General features: G+C 35.2%; 1 protein-coding gene across 1 annotated transcript in view; it reads right to left on the reverse strand.

The window, feature by feature from the left end:
- ATP13A3 (ATPase type 13A3) overlaps positions 1 to 17,002 on the reverse strand; it is a 43,866-nt gene that overhangs the window by 3,658 nt on the left and 23,206 nt on the right. Inside the window, exons 18-27 of the mRNA XM_008583730.1 lie at positions 16,540 to 16,662; positions 16,381 to 16,460; positions 14,935 to 14,977; positions 14,734 to 14,843; positions 14,333 to 14,429; positions 13,130 to 13,202; positions 11,135 to 11,312; positions 9,593 to 9,780; positions 7,709 to 7,797; positions 4,856 to 4,936 (exon numbers count right to left, since the gene is read on the reverse strand). Of these exons, the coding sequence (XP_008581952.1) occupies positions 4,856 to 4,936; positions 7,709 to 7,797; positions 9,593 to 9,780; positions 11,135 to 11,312; positions 13,130 to 13,202; positions 14,333 to 14,429; positions 14,734 to 14,843; positions 14,935 to 14,977; positions 16,381 to 16,460; positions 16,540 to 16,662 (1,062 nt within the window). The remainder of the gene's footprint in view (positions 1 to 4,855; positions 4,937 to 7,708; positions 7,798 to 9,592; positions 9,781 to 11,134; positions 11,313 to 13,129; positions 13,203 to 14,332; positions 14,430 to 14,733; positions 14,844 to 14,934; positions 14,978 to 16,380; positions 16,461 to 16,539; positions 16,663 to 17,002) is intronic.

The raw sequence follows: 17,002 nt of genomic DNA on the forward strand, positions 1-17,002 counted from the left end.
AAAAAAAAAAAAAAAAAAAAAAAATAATAACTTTTTTTTTTTGTTGGAAACTTTTCCGCCCCAAAAAAAAAAAAAAAAAAGAAAAAAAAAAAAAAAATGGTGTCATAATTAAAAAAAAAAAATTAAGTCACAAGAAATACTGGGGATCCCCCTGCCCCACTATAAGTATTTTGTTCCTGTACCCTTACCTCCCTTAAACATCATAGCCAAAAAATACACTACAGGCAAGCATATGTTTGTTAGCTTACAAGCACAAACATACCACACACATCCTCACAAACACAATATAATCCAATGGAAGAGAAAAGAAAAGGTGCTACAGGCATGCTGGGGTGAAAATCAACCAAGAGTGGCAAGGGCAGAGGAGCAAGCACTGTGCAACAGTAAGGCCAGGAGGCGGAGCATCACACGGTAAGCTCCAAGTGAGCACTTGGGTCTCCCCAAAACATCTGGGGCACAAGTTCTTGAAGTGGGAAGACACAGAAGCTATAGCAACTGAAAGGAATGGTTAAGTAACCAAATTAATCCCCTCAGAAGGAAAGAAGCTTAATAATTCAGCAGAGAAACCACAAGGAACTTTCAAAAAAATCTATAGTTAAAATTCCCCTGTTTTTTAGACCACTCCATGCTGTTCATTCTAGAACCCCAATGCTACTTTACTCTGAGCAGTGTCTTTTAGGAAATGTTTTCATGGGTAGCACGTGAAATATAAAGCCACGCTTGAAAGAAAAAAATGTTATAATGGTACTGTGGTTTTCATAAAAGTCTTCTTTCATACCAATCCTGAATATAAGATAAATACCAACAATCAGAATTAGCACTCTATCTAAATAAGCTCAAATAATATTCTAAGTGGCATAAAGACTACAGTTAACACTCGGATTTTTCACCAAACGTAAGTCAAGCACAAATCCTCAGGTAGGATCACATTACATCAGAGTATGATTCTAATTCCACATCATCCACTATTAAATGGCCTCACTTTACCAGACACAACATAGGCATAAATGCTTCTAAAGAGAATATACAGCACAGATCTCCTCAAACAGGGGTAAAGCTTATAGAAAACCACAGATGATGGGCACTTCCACTGAAGATTTTCATTCAGTAGGTCAAGAGTAGAGTTCAAGGCATTTTTGATGAACATCCTGACTTGAAAATCACTGATATATCAAGAATCTTTTTTGTCAGAGGGTATCAGGGAAAAAAACGTTTAGCTTTGGTTATCTGCAGATGGTTTACTTAACCTGTTTTCAATTTGATTCTATAGACATTTACTATGGGAAATTAATTGCTGCTATGTAAAAATCCTACTTCCTGTAACTAAATTAGGTTGGCTACATGAATATTCAGGGGGCCAGGTAGAACATAATGTCTAAAGTGTCTAACAAAATGACATCTAAAGTTTATTAGGTTTTTAAGAATAGATGAAAGTTTTGTGGTATACGAATATTATAGTCCTGGGTCCAGATAAACCTGAATTTGAATTTCAGTTCTAACAGTTTCCTCACCTGTGAAAATAGGGGTAGAGAAACTAAAGACATTCCTACCTCTTAAGGTTATTGTAACAATTAGAAAGAATACAAACAAAATGCCTCACATAATGTCTATCACAGAGTAGGTACTGATAACAGTAGATATTGTGTCCATTTTTTTATTTGATCATTGTATTAGTTAATATCTCTATGGCCCCTAAGTGATGTATTCGAGGCAGTACGACGAAGTAGAAAAAACCACTTTTCTTAAAATCAGAAACTCTGGTTTCAACTCCCAACTCTGCCATTCATGAGATGCATAACCTGGGCAAGCCAACAGAATGCTGTTTCTTTCAGGTATAAACGGAGTTAGAAATACCTTATGATAGGGAAGATCTTGGAGGTATTATGCAGACATGGTTACTAGAGACTTCCAGGTTAGGTTCTTACTTCCCAATTCAACTGTCTAAGGCCTGAAGCCTAGTCTGGGGTAAGAGACTAGGCTTTCAACCCAACTGAATGATCCCTGTATATACGGTAAGAAGGGAAAAGATATTAGTATAGAAGGTTGGGAGCTGCAATTTGAGATGAACTCATGGGTTTCTTGGCAGAAAAAAAAAAAGCACAGGATAGAAAGATGTAGAACAGCGGCAGGTGGGGCATACAGCAACCATGGAAGTCCTAAGAGTAGCAAGTCACTCTGGTCTTGACTTTCCTTTTCTCTTATGGCAGGGTTTTTCAACCTCAGCACTACTGACATCTTGGGCTGTACAATTCTTTGTTGTGAGGGGCTGTCCTTTGTACTATAGGATATTTATGTAGCAGCATCCTTGGCCTCTACCCACTATATGCCGGTAGCAGCCCCCCTCCCTCAATTGTAACAAGCAAAAATGTCTCCAGACACTGCCAAATGTCCCCTGAAAGGGAAATTGCCCCTGACTGGGAGCTACAGCCTATGGTAAAATAACTAACTGATTGGCTCTTGAAAGGTCACAAATATGAACAGTGAAACCACATTATATAAAGAAGTGTCAGAAGATGAATGTAATTCTGTGCTAAGAGGTTATAAGAACTCTCTTTCCTAAAACCATTAATTTAAAAAATGCTCTCTGAATCATGACCATAGAAATGATAGACTAAAATTCTTGTCTACTTACTGATTCTCTGAATCCATCAACACACAGGGCATGTTGGAGCCTACCTACTCTGAACCACTCGCTCCCTTCACTCTTTCCCCTGAACACTTTAGAGAGAGAATTTCACGGGAGAGACACTCTCTTAGAAATAAGGGGCAGACACTTACTTAAAGACTTTTAGAAATTAAGAGACTTTGATAGAATTTTGTGCCATTTAATTTTGGTTAAAAAGTGAGAAGGGATGCCCAATTCAAATATTTTAAAGGGGCCTTAAAATACCCATGTTTGACTAAGTCAGGGTATGACTCCTCTTTGAAACACACATTTCCTGTTTAGATAAACAGTCAGAGATCTCATTGGAGAAGGTGAAACTCAATTCAAATGTTCCCCTAGGCTTGGACCTCACCAATACAAATATTTCACATGAGGACTAATGATATGAGCCAAAGTTAACCTTCTGAAGTAATGCAGTGATGTAACCAAAAGGAGAAAAATATAGACACAGATGAGATTTAGCTGAAGTACTTAAACTCCCCCTAGTACAGCTCTGGTCATACCCACTACTAGTAACAACTGGGCATTACACTGCTTTGAGAAAAAGAAATTGAAGCTGATTTAGACTTATCATTGTAAAACCATCATTTATTCACCATTTAAAAAAAACATTCAAAAGTGGAAATGGCACTCTACAGGACCTCTTATAAATCCTATAGTATTACACCAGAAAATCAATCTGTGTGAATTACCAAAATAAAGCTCAGGAAGTTGCCACTTTGGTAAAAGGTGGCTAAAAGTTGAAATGGGACTTCTAAATTTTCCACATGGCTTTTATATGAATCCTCAGGTCTTTCCCATATTAGAACAATGCTGATAATTTGAAGTCTTTATCTTAACAAGTTATTTTCATTGAATTAGTATCTATATTAATTCTTTATCTATATATCCATGTTTACATTTATAAATACATATAATTTTATCAGCATCCAACACAAACAATTCTTCAGATAGTAAGAATTATAAATAACATTTTAGTGAAAAGATGAACTTATGTTGTAGAAAAAGGAACACTTTTAGAAGACAGTATCTTAGATGTGCTTCTAAATCCATAAAACAGAAAAAAATACATTCCACTGGGCAACTTTACAAGGACAATATCCATACTGCCCACCATATCCCAAGTTATATCGAGTCAACTTTTAGCATAATTTCTAAGTCTAGAACTATTACCACTAAAATATACATGTTTCCCCACAAATTACCTTAATTTTAATTCAAAAGTTTATGCTATGAAACCCTTAACTTAAAAATCACAACTGTACTCCCTCTTCCTCTTCTTATATTGCTCCTGTAGGAGTGAATTATGATAGTAGTTCTGAGAACAGACAAAAGTTTATTAATAAGCAGCAAATGAAAACTTGCTAACTCCTTTTAGAAAAGCTGGCCTAAAGGCAATCCTAATGGGAGTGTAACTATACAATATACAATAAATCAAAGAGTACATAAAAGACCTCTAGAGGTCGCTCAAAAGTAAATACCAGGGAGGAAGTTCCAATAACCAATGCTGAATTTAGGTAAGTCCAAATAGTCATTATTTCATACTTTCAATAAACTTATTATTTTTTTTTTTTTGAGCCAGTCAAATTTAGCAGTGGGGGGTTGCATACAAACTTTAGTGACACGTAATAACTTCGTATAGCATACATTATACGAAGTTATACGAATTCCTATGCCAGTCAAATTTAGCAGTGGGGGGTTGCATACAAACTTTAGTGACACTAATGTTCATAAGTTCTGAAACCCACCACCATCAGACCAGCCCCTTGTTAATATTCATTACATCCTGAAGAAAGTCCCCTCTCATTTCCTTCTTCAAATGAGAGATTTTACCATACATCACAGAACGCAATATGTGCCCACTCTGATTTCATGGCCACTGGTTCATCAGTTCATTGGTCTCTAGGGCACCAAACTTCTCTCCTTTCTACTCACCACTAATTTTTCTCATCTCACCACTAATTTTTCTCATTTTCTCCTATCTGCATGAGTGCAGCTAAGTCAGATCCCTTAATAGGACTACTATCAGTTCATGGAGAAAGTCAGAAGAGAAGGGTAAGTGAATTTGCCTAAAATGAAAGTGAGATTCTGTGGGCTTCCATAATGTTAATTCTCCTCTTCCCCCATTTACCACTGAATCACCCAAGAATCCTAAAACAAGGTGGCCATGTGACCATCTGAAGTGCTTACCTCCACCATGATAGATACAAAGGCATTGACAAGAACGATGATAAGCATAGTTATGCGCCACTGATATGGTACACACACTATCTGTTAAGACAAAAATTTTAAAAGTTAAATTGTTGTATGTAGTTGATACTATAGCATTATATCATAATTTCCAAATTTACTGAATTCCTATCATGCACCAAACATCTTTACACATTATCTACTTAATACTCAACAAAGTCACAAGGAATATATTAAATATCCACTTTTCAGATGATATGAGTCAAAGTTTAAGTAACAATGTTAAAAAAATATTAAGCATAGAGTCAAATTCTATTTTGCTCAGACTCAAAAAGCCCATGCTCTACTAGATCATGAATATCTATTTTAAAATAAAAACCTGTCTTTAAACAAGGAGGTTAAAAAAATGAGGTAGACACCAATCTAATAATGAAGTATTAGTCAAAACTCACATTATAATAAAAACAAATTCATAAAAGAACTATACAGATTAATTTAAGAAATACAACCTAAGTTTTCACTTTAAAATCTAATTAATTCCTAAGGCCTAACAAACAGAAATCCCATTAATGTACTCAACCTTTTCATTAGTAAATACTTATTGAGTACCTAAAATACTATGCTAGATGCTAAGGAGTGGCAGGATCTAATACATTTTAGAAAAAACATTATTGCTCCAGTAAGAAGGATTTGAAGAGAGAGAATGCTATAATGATCTGTACAAGAGATGATAGCAGCTTGAACTAGAGCACTAGCAAAAGAGTGGTGGCAGGTGGGACTGGAGTAAAGACAGAAAGAGATTCAGAATACGAAAAAGAAAAGAACCTAACAGGTGACTAGCTGTGAAAAGAGAAGGAAAAGACAAGGGCAGACACACACACACTTCTGACTTGGATAAATAGTGGTACTGAGACAGAGAAGAAGCAGGGTTGAGGAAGAACATCCTGAGTTTTGTTCTTAAAATGTTGAATTTGAGGGAACTGTTGGGTGGAGCACCCAAGTAATATTCAATATGTCAATGAATGTGCAGGTCTACAGCTCAGTAGTGACAGTTGAACTCAGTAGTGAGGGTATAAAGTTGGGAGTCTCTAATATAAAGATGACAATTATGTGTGAAGCCATGACTATAGGTGAGATCACCTGAATGTGTAGAATAAAAAGAGAGGTAAGAATAGAAAAGTGAAGAACACTAAGATTTGGGGAACATTTAAGGCAGAGGGAGTGAAACCACAATAGAGGAGGAGAATGAGGAGTCATAGTGCTAAGAAAAGAGCAGATTCCAGGGTGAAATATCCCAAGACTGACGGCATGGCTAACTAGTCAAATACTGCTGGGAAGTCAAGCAAGGTTGGAAAAAAAAATTTTAAGAGACAAGTCCACTGAACTCAACCAACAAAATGGCTGTTAATGGTCTTGGTAAGGACAGTTTTGGTGGATGGGCAAGGGTAAATGCCACACTAGTGGATGAGAGTGTGAAAGGTAAGATGAATGTAGCTATTTCAAGATAAAGTTTGGCTGTGAAGCAGAAGGCACATGTGCTGAAAAAGAAAAATAAATGTTTTGTTTTCTTCATTTGCTTAAAGTGCTTATCTAAACGTCACAATGAACCATGTAAGGAAACACTCATACAATGCTGGTAAGACCATAACCTGGCAACCTCTTCAAAGTTCGGTAATGCAGTATTTATGAAAATTAAAATTCTAGTTATCCTTGACCAAGCAATTCCACTTCTGCACATTTAGCCTATAAATATACATTTGTCCTTAATGAAGGGTGCAAAGATTTACAATGCAGCATTGTTTATATTAGCAAAACACTGGAAACAATCTAAATATCTACCAAAAGGGACTAGTTAAACAAATTATGGAGAAGTCCATACAATAGAATACTCATCCCATAAAGCTCGTATAACTTTAATACCCAAACCTGTCGACAGCACAAGAAAGGAAAATTATGCCTGATCTTATTCGCGCAGAGGCCAAACCCAAAACAAAATCATAGCAATCCAAATCCAGAGGGTTTAAAAAAGAGTGCACTATAGCCAAATAGGATTTATTCTAGGAATGCAAAGTTAGTTCAATATTTGAATATCAGTCCACACATATATGGTAAGTATATAATGAAAAGCAAGAGAATCAGGGAAAAAAATTAGAATAGGGGTGTTTGGAGAAAGGTGGATGAGAGTACCTTATTGACTGGTAATATTACTTTTTTTTAAGTTGGATGATGGACTCATGGTGTTATGACTATTTTATCATTATTTTGCTTAACAACTTAAATATGTGTACTTTTTTTTGTATAAAAAACAAGTAATTTCACCATTCATAAAGTTTTTAATGAAAAGAATGAAGAACTAAATGGCCAGCAAAGAAGAGGCAGCATGTGTAGTCTACTCAAGAAGTAGGTTGGTAATGGACAGAAGAGTAATGAGATATAGGAATCAAGGCTTTTTTTTTTTTAAAGACCAACGGACATTTATTGAAATAGTTTTTAGACAAAGGGAAATGGAACCAGAAGCAGTGAATAAACAGGTATAGCCAATAAAAGCTGCTATTTTAATTATGTTCTGTATTCTTTTTAGAGTATCTTTAGGGTAACATAATTGCAGCTTAAAAAATATGAAAGGAAGAGATCCTGGAAAAAAGAAATACAGACAGTTTAGACTCTTTTTCAAGTAATATAAGAGCACAGGAGAGGGATAGATCTTAAGCCCTTGTACCAAACATCCAGCAGTCCATTTGGTTGTTTAAATTTCATGTAATACTAATGTGTTACTTCCTGTTACTACTACTGTCATCCTGGTGACTATCAACCATCAGACAACCAGTAATAAATGATGTGCTTGAGCCTTACCTGAAGAACCTGATCAACAGAGGCGATTGGATGCAACATGATGAATAATATGAAAACATACAAAACAATCATAGATACAACAAAAAAATCTGGAAAAGAAAGTAAAACAAATTAGGAAGTTCCTTCACATAAAAAGACATCCAATAACAGCTGGTATACTGTCAATCCCAAATTTGGTTTTGATTACTTAAGTTGATAAAATACACAGAGCATGTTCCCTGTTATTTCCTAGAGTATGATTCCTGATACATGCATTGTCAGAAGAAAAAAAAAAAATTACTCCTGTTCACAGCTTCTTACATCTGTCTAAACAGTGTTTCTCAAATTTTCATCTGTCTCTCTCCTGGAGCCACCCCCTTGACCCCACCTCTAAAAATGTGCCAAGGTTTCCATGAGAAGGAGAAAATAAATAATTGAATCTATCTTTGTTCAGCATGGAGAGAAAAAGAGGCACTATTCAAAAAGGGCATACTTCGTGACGGGAGAGGTGGATACCTAGCAGATTTATATAACCACACAAAATTTACAAATCAATAAGGATTTAAACCATGAAGGAAAAATCATGTATTTACTTTAGAGAGGTATGAGTCTAGTAGACTATGCTCTCAGCTTCTGCTTTCTCCTGGCATGGTCAGTGATTGCTTAGTAATCCTATTTAAGTACGAATATTCTTCACCAGAAGACAACTATCAAAATGAATTCTGTGTTGGTGGTGATTGCGGGCCAGGGGAGAGTTTTCCTTAAGTTAAAGATTTAGATTCTGTTTTAAAGACTGATTCTTCCACAAAGCTACATGAACCTGAACAAGTCACTCAGAGTCAAATTATTTTATCTATAAAACAAGGAAATGATGAGGATCTTGTAGGGAAGAGTAGATTTTTAAGCACTCAAAATGTAAAGCAATGTATAGTAATAAATGACTAATAAATAGGTAATAGTAATATAGTTATTTATTTGTCAGATAAGAAACATCAGTTCCAAAAGAAAAAGGGAAAAACTTCCAGTAAAAACAGATTTCAATCATATCTGTCCAAAATATAAAGAAATAAAACTTGCCCTACAAACCACGTAGAGTAGAACTAAAAAAGAAGATAATGTATGTGAAAATGCACTGTAATCTCTAACATGAGATAGACATGCTAGTAGCTGTTGCTCTTATAACATACCAAAATCTGTGACCTGGCATGTTGCCAACCAGAACACTGCCATTTCTTCACAACTATAGCAAAAGAGTAACAGCTATTCACTCCAAGGTACTGCAAAAGTCTAAAAGTTGTTCCATATATTAATTAGTATATTCTCAGTCTTTAAAAGCTGGCATTTTATATATAGTAACTGATGTTTTTCCTATAAACTCTAGTTGATCAATCAAAATGCTATATCTTATTGCCATAGGCAGACAAGCCCACATAGACACAAGCCTCCATTCCACTGGTCCCTTCTGCAGTGGCATGCAAAGGTGAAAGAAATGAAAAATTCCAGAGGTAGACAGTTACCGTACCAGTGTCAGAAATGGAGAAAAGACAACTGGTGCTGTGCAGACCACTCAGAAGGAAAGTACAATACCCACGGTTTCAACTGAGGAACCTTTGTTCCTGCTTCCATTTCTAACTCCGTCTGCAATGAGCTACAGAAATAAAAGTTGGAGTCCAAAAGTAACAGAATGTGAAAAACCAGGAATATTTAGTACTGATGGCTTTAATTTTTAACTTAGGGTAGCAACTACCATGAAAGTAAAACAAGACAGTGAACATCTAAGTCATTACGTTCATTCTATCTGTGAAAATCTATTTTACTATGGAAGGACAGTTATATCTCTTCTGTTCTATACTATTTTTAAAGTGGGGGAGGCAGGGTAGAAATCACAATAAACACCAAACTTACAATTCTTGTAGCAAGGTTGCCTGAAGGGTTTTCCTTTTGAAAAGGCAATTGCCACTATGAGGTACTGAAAACTGGAGATAAAAAAAACTGTGGTATTTTCAAAATTTTGTATATTATGTGTATCGAGTTCGGTTTCATTGTATAAGTGTGAAGAATTCCAATATGGGCTTCTTGTTGTATTACAAACACTAGAAGACATGCAAAACATTTTTGCATTAGTAAAAACAACAGCCATTTCCCAAAAGAAACCAACTTTACCATAACTGCCCTGAATTACTATTATAACAAATAGAAATAAGGTGCCATTTACAGCAAAAGATCCAACGATATCAGTATAAGATATATAGAACAGGTAGAAGAGTACAAGAGTTTTTTCTTTAGCAGACACTTCAATCAGTTAAAAAAAACAGAATCAAATAAGAAGTATTTAATAAGCCCACCAGCACTTTTTTAATTTTGGGAATAATATTAGCATAGTGAAGGCAAACAAACCATGGGTTTGACCTTGGCTCTACTTAGCAATGGCTGAAGAAATATTATTTAATCTCTCTGAGCCTATTTCCTCACCTATAAATGTGGGTCCCACCTGCTCCATCATGGGGTTACTGTGGGGATAGAGTGAGATGACTTGTGTAAATGCCTGGCAAAGCATTTGGCACTGAGATGGTCCTCACTACTCTTTAGCTATGGCTCTCCCTCATTTCTACTTCCAGGTGGACAGCATTGTCAGGTGCACACAGAACTATGAATGAGAAGTCCCCAACGTCCATTACCAAAACATTAACTACTATAAACACAGGTACAAAAAGTTTAGGGAAAGATTCATATTATCTCTCAATTCTATTTTTCCACAAGCTTTTTGAAGTACTCTCGTAAGTGGTAATGAAATGGTAATCTGCTACAAATAAACTCTGGAAAGTTTCTATCTTTTCCTTTTCATGTGCAGCATTTGTATGCACATGAAAGAAAACAGTAATGTTAAATGTCTTAAAATTTTCTAAAATCTTTAAAGACATTCTCCCTTAATCAAGAAAATTAAAAATAAATGTTTACAGCTAAAACTTTAATTCTATATAATTACCTTAATAACTTCCATGTTTAATTAATTAAAATAATTTTATCATAATTTGTGAACTGTGAAGCACTCTACAAATAAATAGCAGAAGGACTTAATACCTTTTTTTTTTCAATGTTTTAAAATGCCATTTCCTATACTAGGGTTAGAAAAGTTAGAAGCACAAACATTGGGTTTAGAAAGACTCTAGAGATTAATTCCAACTTTCTCATTGTACAGATAAGAAAAGGAAGGCTCAGTAGCAAATTAAGAAACTGGTCTAAGGTCCCATCTTGATAGTGATGAGTATTAGGACCTTGCTTGACCATATTCTTACAGACAAAAGGAGTTACCATGATATAAAGGCAAATACAGGCTAAATTACTTAAGTGTTTTATTCGTGCTGCATGCAAACTTTTATACAAATTTTTAGACTCATTTTTATATCATATATGTTGCACACATTTTCCATGGATTGACCCACTTACTCTGAATGTGGATGCCACTCCTCATACCAAGGTTGTTGCTTGACCCAAAAAAACCCTAAAGATTGAAATCCAATGCAGATGATAATCTGAGATAAAACGGAGAAGAGAAGAGCCCCAGATATAAGACCTGAAGGTGGTCTTTGTGCCACAAGTTCCTTCCAGGCAGGATTTAAACTCACTACATTGAAAAGAAAGTGTAGAAAGGTTGGTATGTATATTAATCTGTCACTACAAAAGACATATCAGACTCAGGAACTTTAAAAATGTTTTTGTCTAACAATGCTTTAATATAAAAAAACTACAAAAACCAAGCCACGTGTCATAAGTATTTAAGTAATCTGTAAAAGTAAACAATTTAGGTTTTTTCAAAAATGCCTCAGGAGTAACTTATTTTACTGAAATTCAAAGCAAACATTAGTACAAATAAAATACTAAATGTAAGCACAGGCGATAAAATTAATCATCACTCATATCTTTAAAGAGATTCCATTTTTTTTGAATCCTTAACTGCATAGTTTAAAAAAATATGAATTTCTTAAAGAGGACATTGACGAAGGTTTGAAGCAATATAAACATACTAAATGTAAGCACAGACGATAAAATTAATCATCACTCATATCTTTAAAGAGATTCCATTTTTTTTGAATCCTTAACTGCTAAATGTAAGCACAGGCGATAAAATTAATCATCACTCATATCTTTAAAGAGATTCCATTTTTTTTGAATCCTTAACTGCATAGTTTAAAAAAATATGAATTTCTTAAAGAGGACATTGACGAAGGTTTGAAGCAATATAAACATAGCAGTAACATGAAAAGAGGCTTTAATCTCTCATTAAGGTGGTGTCCACCAAGTATTCCATTGTAAAGTTTCTATTTTTCCCTTTGTAATTAATAATTTGTGAAAAGATACTTTGAGACTGTGTAAAAATCCTGCTCCTCTTCAAACTTTCATTCGCTAGTGTTAACATCTACTAAACATTGTCCAACTCAGTGCTTTTCAACCTTGCACCCTGGGGAACATTTGGCAACATCTGGAGATAATTGCAGTTGTTACAACTTGGACAGCGTTACTGGCATCTAGTGGGAAGGGGGCCAGGGCCAGAGGTGCTGCTAGGCATCCTACAATGCACAGAACAGCTCCCCACAACAAAGAATTATGTGCCTAAAATGTTAATAAGACCAGGGTCTCACCAATATTCCTTCTATATTAGTTAGCATTTTGCTGTAAAAAAAAAAAAAAAGCTTTTGTTTATTTTCAGTATGGATAAACTTGTAAATACTTGATTCAGTGGGTCATATTTCATTACCATCATTATTTATTTTGATGTTAATATTACCAATACTGAAACAAACCAACATCTTGTGCCTCTTTATATGATGCACCTAGAAGAACACAGCATCACTTTTGTGATCTTCCTGCCTGACAAAAATTCATAGCCTGAGTCTAATGAGAATAAATCAGACAAACCCATATTCACTGGCCTTTATTGTTTCATAAATGTCAATATCAGGGTGCTCCAAAAAAGACCGAGGGACTGCTTTGAATTACAGAAGACTAAAAAGAGACATGATAACTAAATGAAATCTGTGGGCCTCAATTATATCTTGGTTCTAATCTAGGGTAGGTATAAAGGACATTATGAGGATAATGACAAATCTGAATATGGGCTTTGGATTAGATAATATTATATCGATGTTAAATTTCCTGATCTTTTAAACTGTTTAGTTACATAGGAGAATGGCTTTGCTTTTAGGAAATAAACATTAAAATTTTCAGAGGCAAAGGGACATGATGACTCAAAACTTATTCTCAAATATTTCAGGAAAAAAAAATGGAGAGAGAATAAAACAACAAACAAGGCAATAAAAGAAGACATTTATGGGGAATCTGGAGAGGTATGAGCTATGTTACAACTGCTGATGTAAAATTATCAGTTTAATGAGGCACAGAATTTCATATGCTTTGAAATCAATAACAAAGCAAAATACTCACTTGTAAATACCACTACCAAAATGATTGCCAGATCAATGAAGAGAAACTGGAAGTCTCCTAGGTTACTTAAGATCTACAGAAGGAATTTTCAAAACATAATTAGTTTTGAAGAAGGATTTTTATAGCATTGTCCCCAGGTTTTAGTTTAGTTTTTTCCCAATAGTGACAAGTTCAAAATGTCACTTGGACCTGCTTAAAAAATGAAATACATTTGCCTTTGAAATTAATCAAACATAACATTATTTATAAACATTCAATTTAATACATTAGTATAAATGGCACCTCCTTAAAATTCATTGACTAAAACCTTTAAAAAGTTTTTTGGCAAAAAGAAAAATTTTTACTCAAAATATTCAACATTCAACATATTAAGTTAGTATACTGAAGCTTCCTTAATATCTTACGCCATCCCTTCCGATACTTTCTACAAATGGTACAAAAGGGATAATTTCAAAAAGATTCCTTGGGATGTCACCAATGTTCATTTAGAGAAAAATCTACAGTGAGATTTCAACTATAAAATCTGATAGGGGCCAGCCCGGTGGCGCACTGCTATAGTGCGCCGCTTGGGAAGCACGGTGGCGCTCCCGCCGAGGGTTCGGATCCCACATACAGACCGGCCGCTCACTGGCTGAGCGAGGGGCGGGAGCAACACCGAGGGTTGCGATCCCGTGGCCGGTCCCGGTCCGGTACGGGCGCGACACTGAGGGTTGCGATCCGTTGCCGGGCACAAAAAAAGGCAAAAAAAAAAAATCTGATAGAGTACCTATGGATACCACTGTTTATGCTTTTTTCTCCAAATGCATAATGTCCTATAAACTATTGCTGAAACATGCTTTCTCATTCTGGCCTTTTCCTGGAAACGTATAGCAAAGTTAACTACAATTATGAAATATGCCACAGCTAGACATTTTGAAGAATTCTAAGAAAGGTGTCCAATCTGCACTGAAGGCGAAAAAGAATACAATTACCTTTTACTCATAAGGCTTAAGCCACAGTTGTTGGCCTTAAGGAAAATGCTCTTCTAGATTCATGAGATTTTCAATCTGTTACTCCAACTAAGGTAAACTGAAGGTAAATGTAAAGATACTACTTACATAAATTCCATTATTAATGGATGCATTCAAAAATCAAACATATATGCTCAATATCTTAAGTGTCTTAACATTAAGTGCCATCACTGTGTACAATGTTATTACTTACAGAATACAGGAGAGTAACACTGAAGTACTGGATAATGCTATACAATGCCATAAATTTAAACACACAGAAGGAAGTTATTAAAGCAGCACGGCCTTCCCTGTGAAAAGAAATGTTGGCATATGAATAAAAACATTTTAAACTCCTCCTCCAAACCACAATTATATCTTGACAGATGAACATCAACATGTGTCAGCTACAACGATGTATTTGTTTACCAAAAGAACTAAGCCAAAGCAGAATTGGAAGAAATGAATAGCAATCAATCTGTTACTAACAAGGTACAGGTCAAATGCACTAATATACCATTAAAACAAACTCATATTACTTCCTATGATAATTTTCCCATCTACATCACCAGAAAAAGATACAAAGAGACAGAGAAAATTTTCAATTTATACTACCTGATAAGGTTTGGCACACAGGAAATACTAGGAGTTTTAGAGGTAAAGGGAGATGCCACTGAAGCCTCGAGCTCTGATAAGGAAATGCCTCCGTGTGCCCTCTTCAAAGCCTAATGGTTTCAAGAAAACTAATTAGGTTTTGTGGATGTGATTTAGGTTAGAGTAAGAACTACAAAAGTAAATCACAAAAACTATACTTACACCACAATCATTTGCACCATCACCGCACATCCCAACAAAGTAACTAAGAAACAACAAATTTTAGGATTTTAATTAATTTCTTAATATACACAACATTTCACTCATTAAGATTTCTCCAATACAGTATTATGAAGAGCTAACAGACCAAGATCTCCCCAGTGGAACTAATGAATCTTTTCATTACAATGACCACAGTCATGTTGCTTGACAAACAGCACCAGCTTCCAAATAAAATGACCTGGGTTATTGTTCTATTCCTGTCACAATATGGGCAAATCATTTTGGCATCTCAATTTCTTCATCTTCAGAGTAAAGGGCTTATGACTGTACAGTTTTTACTACACTTAAGGTTATCAGTAAAGATTTATCCCTTAAAAACTGGAAACATAACTGCTTACTAAAACTCTAAAGTCACTTCTATCACGATAGAGCGCCTGAGTGAATGTACTCTACCACACAGTGAACGTACTCTACCATATTACCTGGAGAAAGAATTACAGATATTGTATTTCAGCTAAATAACAAGCACATGAGCCTCTTTTTTAAAATTATTTTTTTTTATTGTGGTAAAACATGTATAAGAATTTCCATTTTAAGCATTTTTAAACATACAATTGTGGGAATTAATTACATTCACAATGCTATGTAACCACTACCTCTATCTATTTCCAAAACTTTTTCATCATCCTAAACATAAACTCTAGACCCATAAAGTAATGGTTTATTATTCCTCTCCCTGACCCATTTCTGGTAATCCCTAATCTACTTCTGTCTCTGAAATTTTTTTTCTTTTTAATTTATTTTTTCTTAATTGTCTCATGATAACTGTATATATTTATGGCGTATAATACAATATTTGGGTACATTTACACTGTGTGCAATGATCATATCAGGGTGTTTAGCATACCTATCACTTCCAACGTTTGTTACCTCTTTGTGTTGGGAACATTCAACAACTTCTTGACTAGCTACTTGAAGTTATACAGTAATTTGCGGTTGGCTGTAGTTCCCCATATTGCTATAGAAAACTAGATCTTACTCCTCTTATCTCTACAATTTTGTATCCATTGCCTATCATCTCCCCATCCTCCACCCTTCTCTCTCTAGAAACTATTCTTTTCCCTTCTTCTATGAGATCAACTTTTTTAGCTTCCACATGAGTGAGAACATGTGGTGTTTCTCTTTCTGTGCCTGGCTTATCTCATTTAACATAATTTTCTCCAAGTTCATCCATGTTTCTGCAAATAGAAGAATTTCATTCCTTTTTATGGATATTGTACTTCAGCTAAATAAACGAGCATATGAGACTCTTCTACAGAGTCATTTAAAATTCTCACATATCCTATAGGTTACAATATATATGAAATATTAGTTACTTTTCAGGGATTGAAAAATGAAACTATAATTTATCAAAAACAAACAAACAAAAAATCCACCAATACTTACTCTACGTTTTGCAATGCTTCTACCAATTGTGTCTTCTGATCAGGTGCCATACGAGCAAACACAGTCCCATGCAACATTAACTGAAAAAAATATGAATTTCTTAAAAATATTGTTCCCAATGTTTTCAGGTCAATACATACATAAACCCAAATCACTTACCTTAGGAACAAGGTCTTGAAAATGCTCCAGTATCACTGAAAATGATTTTCCATTCATTGCAAAATGGTAACGAGTCACCTGAAGATCCTCTAAGCTATCATGGACCAATTTAATGGGAATAGCCTGTGTATGAGACATTCAGAACAATATTTAGTCAATCAAAGCAAGTAACACAATCCTATTTAAAATATATTTGTTCCAAAACTGCTTTCTTTGATGCTTTACATAAGATACTGACAGTTTAACTTTTATTTAAAATTTTTTCAAGGGCCGGCCCGGTGGCGCACTGCTACAGTGCGCCGCTTGGGAGCGTGGTGGCGCTCCTGCCGAGGGTTCGGATCCCACATACAGACCGGTTCCCGCTCACTGGCTGAGCGAGGTGTGGGAGCAACACCGAGGGTTGCGATCCGTTGCCGGACACGAAAAAAGACAAAAAGGAAAAAAAAAAAATTTTTTTTTTTTC

Source organism: Galeopterus variegatus, unplaced genomic scaffold, assembly GCF_000696425.1.
Source record: "Galeopterus variegatus unplaced genomic scaffold, G_variegatus-3.0.2 Scaffold3016, whole genome shotgun sequence".
NCBI lineage: Eukaryota > Metazoa > Chordata > Mammalia > Dermoptera > Cynocephalidae > Galeopterus > Galeopterus variegatus.